At 41.3% G+C, this 9479-nt stretch overlaps 1 protein-coding gene across 1 annotated transcript; it reads right to left on the bottom strand.

The window, feature by feature from the left end:
- Positions 1-811: 811 nt before the first annotated feature.
- Positions 812-6729, bottom strand: pi15a (peptidase inhibitor 15a). The gene is made up of 6 exons (XM_058634248.1): positions 6254-6729; positions 5809-6141; positions 5209-5327; positions 4037-4169; positions 3831-3946; positions 812-2380 (listed from the first exon to the last, which is right to left on the bottom strand). The coding sequence occupies exons 2-6, from the start codon at positions 6085-6087 to the stop codon at positions 2248-2250; spliced, it is 780 nt and encodes a 259-aa protein (XP_058490231.1). The 5' UTR covers positions 6088-6141; positions 6254-6729; the 3' UTR covers positions 812-2247.
- Between the last annotated feature and the right edge of the window lie 2750 nt (positions 6730-9479).

Raw genomic sequence — 9479 nt, 5'->3', positions numbered from 1 at the left:
AAGCTTCTTAATAATAACGTGCATGAAGTTGGTTTGAAACCCTTTGCCCTGTGTAACGTTATGCATTAAGATGCAAGTATTGGACTGTAGCCCAAAGTGCGAGCATTTCAGTGTGTAAAAAAACCAACCTTTTTTTTGTAGTTCACTTTGCATTTGAACTAACACAGATGTGTGTGTCTAAGAAATATAGCGTGTCATGTCTTGTTTGTTTGTTCGTTCACTTGCGTCATAGTCTGTTCTGAACTCATGCACCTAACATTGAATGCAGACTGGCCCAGACCCAAATTCTGCGATCCCTGCTGGAGAAAAGTACAAAAGCTGCAGCATCTGCCCTGCATTGTTACAGCTTTGTCACCTGTTTGCCTACATTTAATATGCTATAACTCTGTAAAGAAGCAAAATGCCATATATTTTTGGACCATCTCTTTGTGACACACATTCATGCCCTAACATTCTACTCTGCACGTCTCTCTTTTGCAGTGAGGTGAATGGTTTCAGGGGACAAACTCAAACAAGAGGCTCCCCCTGAAACTTGATCACCAGTTGTCAGTTCATTTGTGTTGACGTGGACGGATGGAGCCAAAGTCAATTTTCTGTTATTAGAATTCAGTTGTTGCCCTGACATGTTTTTATTCTCTTCTCCCGCTCAACCTTTGATATGCAGGACGGGGGGGACAATATAATTGAACATGAAAACATCCGATCAATATCACACACACACGAGGAAGAGGAGTCTTTGACATTCTAGATGACAACAGCACAGACAATAGACAATGGAGCCGTTTTGTCGAGGAAAAAAAAGAGAACACAGTCAAAATAGACCATTTTTATTACAAATACAAAAGACAACAAGAAAAACGCAGTTCACTGCATAAATAGCTTGTTGTAGATGTTGGTTTAAATACAGTCAGTGCGGAAAAAAAAAGGTGAATTTCCTCTTTTACAATGCAAATTGTTGGAAAAATCAATCATTATTTTGAAACTAATGTAATTTGTTGTCATGACATTACATTTATGTGCTTCAGTCCTCGAGTTAATTTCTAATCTGCTTGCCGTGATTACAGGGATGAAGGAGTTACTTGCCAATACATCGTGCTAGTGCTTATATATCTCTTATATATTCATTTGCAGTGAGTTCACCGTGATACAAGTTGACCTGCAAACGAACCGTATTCAGTACAAAACATTGAAACAACATTAATATCAATTAAATATTTCCCCATATAAAAATGAATAACTTACAGAATACTTGGAAGTTTAAGGATAGTCAAGGTGTATTGATTATCTACATGTACACAAAAAAATAATAATTTCCTGGTATTGTGGAAATCTACAAACAATTAAGGTGCACTCGAGTGCCTAAATGCAAAACCGTTACTACAACGTCAGTGAAAAGATTACGACATACAGTACAGACACCGCATTTGTCTTATACTCTGAGATTATGGTATATGTGGTATATACCAACATAATCTATGACAAATATGATCGTAGTCACCGCATGTGGGTCAGATTTACTGTATGTGCTCTCGCTGGCTAAATATTATATGAAATATGAATGAAAACCTGTAAAATGAAAACACAATCTAATCAGTGCACAGAAAAAACTGCAAAGCACCAGGTGAATGAAATGGTTCTGTTTATCCTTTTATGCTTTACAGTGTAAGTGCATTTCTGTCAACACAATCCGTGCCAAACGCATCAGAGTTTGTTTAACTTTCTTTCCTTTTCTTTTCTTTTTTAAAAGCAACCTACTGCAGGGTCTACAGCAGCTACTAACCTGACACTGCCAGTATAGGTTTTCCCTCTGAGGTCAAAAAGCTTTTTGATCTTTACATCACAGCATTCCTGTGAGGGCAGAGCACACAACATGAAGGTGTGATGCCCGTAGCACCAAAGTGAGCAGGTATGAGCAGCTATGATGGTGTTCTGTCCTTAATTACCACTTTATCAATGGTAGAAAATCGCATACAGACTTACTGCGTTTAAGGACCCATTTTACATATAAATTAGATTCCATCAGTTAAAAATAACAACACATTAATTTACAGTCTATTTACAAGAAGCTAAAATGGCCTGCTGCCTTCAAATGTATGTTTGTGTCTTTAAATAAGCCCATATATACAAAATAGCGTGATTCACGACTGCTGTGCAAATCCTTACGGGATTAAAACAAGGTCTTTGTGGTACTGTAGGTCGTCAGCTTATAAATGTCAACGAGGAGAAGAAAACGTAAACCTGTGCTTATTAGAACCAGTGCAGGTAGTTTGTCTTGAGAGCGGGGAAGCACATGTTGTTGCTGCAGGAGCCGCCATAGCTGGGGGGGCAGGCGGAGCAGGGCACGCCCACTTTGTAGGGAGCTTCTCCGATCCAGTTTCCCCTGAAGGACAGACACTCGTTAGCAATGGTCATAAACAGGATGGTAACCATACAACTGACATTAAAATAGTGTCTTAAAATCTCTAATACACTGATGATAAAGTCATAAAAATGACAAAATAGTTAGTTTTTATATTAGTGTCGTAAATATTGAGCTTTCAATCACATTATGTGATCAACATCAGCAAGAACTGTGTCTTAAAAAGCATAGACCGTACATAGAAAATTGACATAGTCCTCAGGTTTGCTAGTTGAAGCCAAACGGGAAGTAATAATATATATATAAACAGCCACCAGGGGGAGTTAACAGTCTCAATTGCTAGATTCAGGTTCATTTTCTGTGGCACATTATGTCAATTTTATAAATGATGTTTCCAAAATTTGGGTTTGCGGAGTGTCGCCACGGCACGAGACAAATTTTTAACCTCATGGCTTCAAAACAGGACTTCAGATTCCTTTAGGTAAATTTACTACTGGTTACAACATGCTTAACAGTAGTGTGAGAATATTTAATTTGAACTACAATGCCATGACAGTTGGACATAACCTGCTGGATGTGCTGATGAAGATTAGGGGCGGGAGACGATATTACACGATATTATCGCGATATCTAAGTCATGGTATTGAAAAAATAGTATTGGCAAGATCACATATTGTGAAACGACACTAATCCACAAAAAGTAAAATCAGCAAAAAAATAAGCTAGAAACATCCATACTTCATACTCAAAAGCGATAATATAGCAAAATATCGCAATATTTTACTGTATCGTTTTTTCCCCCGCACCATCTAGTGGACTTTTTTTTAATGCTAATCCACAAACAGTTTAATGTTTATTTGTAACATCAACTACAAAATTATACGGAAAAAACAATACTCCAAAATATCGCAATATTTCGTCGTATCGATTTTCCCCACCATCCCTAATAAAGATTATGTCAAATGATTGAAAACTCCTAAAAAAACTACTACATTAACCTTAAAGGTTTGATTGTTAATAATCAATAATATCTAATGCCTTTTGTCAACAGTGGTCAGAAAACAGGATTGTGTCCAACAACAAAGAAGGTCACATATCTCATCAGCAAGCTAAGATAGATCGTCTTACTTTTATCTCAAACCAGTGGTTTTAAACACTTAGTTTACACGTCAGTCAAAAGTCCAAAGGGCCTTTAATTCCTGGAATTTGTTCAGAGAATTTCAGCTTTGTGTAATTCAGTCCGGATCCAGATCACAGGCTTGTATCTGGGTTTTCTGAATCTCTCTGCAGCACAGGTGGTATTTCACAACTCCACACACACACACACACAGCACAGTTTATAAACTGTGTTGGAATTAAGCCTGTTCTCACCCTCGCGTCATCAGGTTAACAGGTTCACCAGACTTTACCAATTCCCTTTCCTGCATGTAATAAACACTGTATCAGAGTGACTGAAATCGCCAGTACTTACTTGGGTGAATAGTTGCAAACTAAATACGTCGCTCGCTTCCACACTGAACCCCATACGTTCATATTGTGGCACGTATGAATAGCACAGCCCACTTTATTTGACGTTGCCCACACCATCTGCAAAACGGAAATATCAGCTGTCAGGTCATGTCACTCCACTGCATCCATTCAACAATAGTGTATGTGATACTTCTATTATGTGCATACCTGAGTATAATGGGTGCACATGGGTCCGTAGCATCTGAGCGGGCAGCGGGGGTTGCAGTCACGGGGGTAAGGAAAAGAGTAATCTTTGACCTCGTCGTACCAGGGCTTCACCAGCTGAAGAATAGATCGATAGCTGTGAACAAAAGACAGAAAGATTCAGTCACATTGATAAGTATGAAAAGCCGTTTAAATACGGCTTCAGTTTCATTGTTTTCCCAACATCCTCTACGTGAATACATCATAATTTCCTCCTGAAGCCAAACAGGAGGTTGAAACATCGTGAATCGCCACCAGGGGGCAAAAAGAAAACTCAGTTTTAATGAAAGTTTAGAGGAAAATGAGCCTCTGATTCTCATTCCAATAGCACGTGATGTCACTTTTGTTAGTTATTCATAGCACACATGAGTGGACAGTGTGATTGACAGCTGGTATCTTCCAATAGGATCCTGAAAAACATCTACATGGTGCTTGTGAATCGAGAGGCTTCAAGACATGAAGTCTCCAGACATGAAGGTGCAATGTACATTTTACTGTGTATATTTTTGATATCTTATAATTTTGTGTTTTATTGATCTGATATGTTATGTCTGTAAACTGGTGAATTAAGGTAACAGTAATGCTTTCTGCACCTCCTGCAGCTGACTTTAATTTTGGCTGCATCATGACATCATCTTCTGCACTCCATAGACTTCCTAGCAAAACAAAGTTTTAAATAAAAGCTGACCTGTGTACATATTCATGTGCATATTTGGTGGTTTGATCACCAGCAAATGAAACCTCATTCTAAACTAGATTTTAAAAATAGATTAGCTGTGTAGGTCTGGTGTTGCAGCCCAAACAAGGTGTGCTGCTGCTGATGTTCCTCAATAAAAATCTAAAAGAGCAGGAAGACGTGTTTTCCGAATGGAAAGTCAAGACCCACAAAAAAAAGGGATGTGCCTTTGTCCTCATGGGTCATGGCTGCAAACACAGCTTTTGTTTATTTGAAGTGTCACAGGAACATTCCTCAGGCAGTCACCGGGTCACAGTGCAAAAACCTTTTTTTTTTTTTTTTGTTAAGGGAAGAAAGACGAAGGGGGCTGCAAGGCAACGACCATGACTGCTGAGACAGAGTCATCTCTGAGAGAAGCAGCAGATGTCAGGGAGGCGGAGCGGAGGCAAAGGTCACTCACCGTCCCGTCCTGACCGAGAGGTTTTGACCCAGGAACCTGAGGAGGTGAGGTGGCCCGTGCTCCCAGAGGCAGGCATGAGCCCAGTCCTCGGCTGTTTTAGCCAGAGTGTCGTCCCACACCTAAACACACACAGTGACATGAGATGTTCATGTCATTATGTAACTCATGGAAAATAAAACACAATCTCTTATTCGGCAGCAAGCTGTGGCATAAGAGTTGTTGTAGCATTGTTACAGGTGTTACCATGGCGAGATACAGCAGCCATCCATCAAAGCAGTTACATAAGAGGAAAACTTTAGTTGCCAATAGTGTCTCATGTACTACGACTGACACTCAAGCCCTATGAAGACCTATTCAGCAGCTCTCTCCATCATGTTTCCACCATCTCTACTACACTATATATACTCCACAACCACGCAGCACACACACACGACCCCTCTCCCTGTGGAAGTGACTACTCTGGTGGTCTGTTGCAGCTGCAGTCTGCTCAACAGCTGAAGTCAAACTTTTTTTGTGTCACTTATTGTGAACTACAAATAAAGGAGGAGAATGGTCATTGTTAGTGCCGAATAATGCATTGACAGTAAATGAATGACTTACCATGTACTCCATGTTGGATGCCGGAGGAAACACTTTCCCTCGCACTTTGTTGTGGTAATCGAGAATGGCAAGCATGTCATTCTGACTAATATAGCGCTTCCTCCTGGCTTTAGGGATGGTCGAGGTGTCTGTTCCGTTGCTGCGCGCTGTGCCAACACTGGTAAAAGAAGTGGCGTCTGGCAGGGACGTGAACGCAACAGGAATACTTGTTGCCAGTGCACTTGCTCCGCAAGATATGCACAGGAATATTACATCTATGACAAATAACTGAGCCTTCATTTTTTCTTCTTTTTGACTTTGCAGACGGAAAATCCCGCGTCCTGGATGAGTGCTCTGAAAGGAAAGCAAAGAGGAAATACTTACAGTTTGTTTGTTTGTTGTGGTGCGCACAAATATTTGGCACAGAAATAGCCGCGATATTCCTCCGCGCACAGTCTGCTCGTACCTTTCTCTTGTGCGCCTGCACTGCCAAGACTGTTATCACCTCGGGGTTTGAGAGAGGGAGGGCTGCCTGGCTGCAAGTGTGGAGTTTTTGCGCTTTGCTTACTTTGTGAGGGCTTCAGGAGAAAGTTCCTCTTTGCGGGGTTTATATATACACTGCACAGAGGACGGTGCAGGAAGTGCGCGCCTGCAACTGGAGGTAGACGCACGGCCCCTCCTCGTCACCTGAAACGCGCAGCATCATTTTGGAAAACGTGGTGTTTGTTTCTCCAAACCGAATCCCCAGGTGGATCCTGTCTAATTTTCACCAACACATCTGCTTTAGGTTTGTGCAGCTGCAGGACAGCATTTGATTAATAAATACACCAAGGAGGATTGGGAATATTAAAGATTATTCATGCTTTATTTTCCAGGCATTTTACAGGGAAACATTTACAGCTCTTTATATCGCATCAAATGTGTTTAAATGGACTAAATGAAGTTGATTTGAGTCTGTAATTTAACTAGCACATCAGCTCCATGTAGAGACAGGTGATGAAATGTACACTTCACTGGTCTCTGATCAGGAAAAAAAGCAGTCATGCAGCCTTGTATGAGTGAAATCAGTGTGAGCTCTGGGTCTGAGTGTCCTATCAGTCTTCTTTGTCATATTCATTGTACTGTAAATATTACACTTGTTCTGTGTGTGGCTCCAGCTGTGTGGTTTGCGCGGGCAGATGTGGAGCCAAAGAGGTGGAAGAGGAGGAGAGGGGGGAAAAAAAATCCTTCTGCAGTCATAATTTTCATTGGCAGCTGGTGAACAAATTAAAGCAACGTGACGCAGGAACAATTTTCCTCCCCCTCTTTCTTCTCTCTCCCTATCCCTCTCGCCTCCTCCTCTCCTTTATTCGCCTCCTCCTCTTCTGCTGCAGACAACTGGTGCTTTCCCAAAGGTCTTCTTGGAAGTGATGGACTTTTCAGGTGCTGGAACTGATGCAAGGGGGATATATCACTCAAGAGTGGCACACAGCAAAGATTTTCTCCTCCGTTTCACACCATCCCTATAGTCCTCAGCACCATGTCCTCACCACTGTCCTCCTTCTGCAGTATAGTGAAGTTTTCACTGGGATGGAAAGTTGACAGCAGTAAAATCATGACAGCGTATCTGAATATTTCTACTTCCTAGGCCCGATCCAATATTTTTACGAATGCCAGGACGCCGAGCAGAAATGTCTTTTTCCTGTTAGGGGTATTGGTCCACAGGAAGTTGGGTTTTTAGTATTTATATCTGTACAAGTATGGAGAAAGTATGAGCTCAAATAGATCTTCAGCTGCTTTCAAGTAAGCTCAATTCTCTTAAGTTAAATAAAAAAACTGATATATTATTGTAATCCATTTAATATACGAGCTATGGTGTGATTTTGTTTCCTCTGTAACGACTCGAGACTATTACATCTGCTCATTGTTTTGACTCATCCTCTCATCTGGTATCAATAGTCAGATCACACTCCCAGCCAACTCCACTTTCAGGCCAGAGACTCTGATCGACACAGTGCTGAGGATCCTATCTCCAGGTTCATAAATGTATTATTATAATCCATATCTTCAGATTAGTTTAGCACACACGTGAATACGTACACGGCACTTCACACTATATGCTCACGTTTATTCGGCCGCAAGCGTGATCCAAGACCAAAACAAGCGTTCAAATGTTTAGATTCATTGCAGGAAAAGCTGGAACCAGCACTGAATAGAACACTCTCAAACTATCTCTCTCTCTCTCTCTCTCTCTCCCTCTCTCTCCCACACAAACACACACACTTCCTTCACGTGCAGTCTACTCAAGGCCCCAGATGATATTCCCTCCGTCTCAGAGTGCTGGTTTGCACAGTGAACCCAGTGACTTTGAGCAATGCGGAGCATTATTATCATATTAACCCAGGGGTAATTTAGGGCATTATTTGGGGCACTTGCTGCTCTGAGGGGAAGCTTGTGTCTGTTTGGGAAAGTCATTCCTGTTCAGACAGAGCATTTATTTACCTACACTATATTGTTCCAATTTTCCCCTGTGCTTCTCCCCCCTCTCTGGAGGCCTCTCAAAGCCCTGTGTTGATGCCAGTATGAGCATGAGGTACAGCAGTGAGCACAATAGGAAAGTTACAAAAAGGAGCAGCCTTACAGATCATAAACAGACTCTCAGTAAGCGTTGCGTTTTTGTAAATGTGAGGCAAATGCAAGGGAGATTGTGAGGGGTTTTGATAGGTATGGAATATAATGCACTGTAAAGCACTGAATGTCCCAAACAAACACTTTTATGAGTTATGTTTTTTTTGCTTTCAGGGACGTTCGCGCAACTAAGTGTATTAAGTAAGTGGATTAATGTCTGGAGCACAGAGTTCTGACCTGCACAGTACAATAAGTCATAAAAGCCCCTGAAGGATGCCTCCTCAGTCTGTCTGCTATGTATCCCAGCAGTCGAAGCACATGTTGTAAACTCCACCCAAGTCTATTGTTACTGTGCTGGCTGACTCCGCCGTGCATGGGAATGTCACTAAGATCCCATCAGCACGTGAGTGGATTGAGGAGAAAGAAAAGATGGCTCAATATGTCTTGAAAACGTTTTAGGAGCAGCGTGAAAGATGAGAATAGTGAGCTGTGGATTGTGTTGCTTTCAGGGACACACTGTGGTGCTTCACATTTGGATGAGCATTTAATTGTTATTCTACAAATTTGGTTTCAAGGAACAGCTTGACTTTTTTGGGAAATTATGCTTTCTTGATGAGAGTTGGGTGACCCACTGGGTGGAAAACCTTTTTTTTTTTTTTTTTAAACGATTTGTACGTCTGACTCCGCCTCTGCAGGTGGTGCTGTATCTCTCTGTAAGCTTCTGTGTATTGAATCAGTTTCCTGTTGACCTTTATGTCACAGAAAAACACACAGTGAACGGCGAGATGGAATGCGCTGTAGTTCTGTATGTTTCGCACCTGCTGCACATGTTAATCTTGGTACAAATTAGATAGCGATAGATGTCTCTTGTGGTTGCTGTGTTGTCAGAAGAAAGACACCACCACCATATGATCAGGTAGAGCTAGAGAAGTCCGACTCCAGACTGACTAAGTGTATACATGCAGGAGTAATCGGACTATGAATTATTGTCTTAGTCTGACTGAAATCGGTCTTTGTATGTGTATGTAAACGCACTGTGGTGCCTGTTAAATTGCAAATCTTGAAGTTGTTAGTTTTGCACTTGG

Source organism: Solea solea, chromosome 1 (assembly GCF_958295425.1).
Source record: "Solea solea chromosome 1, fSolSol10.1, whole genome shotgun sequence".
NCBI classification, from domain to species: domain Eukaryota; kingdom Metazoa; phylum Chordata; class Actinopteri; order Pleuronectiformes; family Soleidae; genus Solea; species Solea solea.
The sequence above is the reverse complement of the archived record's forward strand: the minus strand, read 5'-3'. Positions and strand labels throughout refer to the sequence as shown.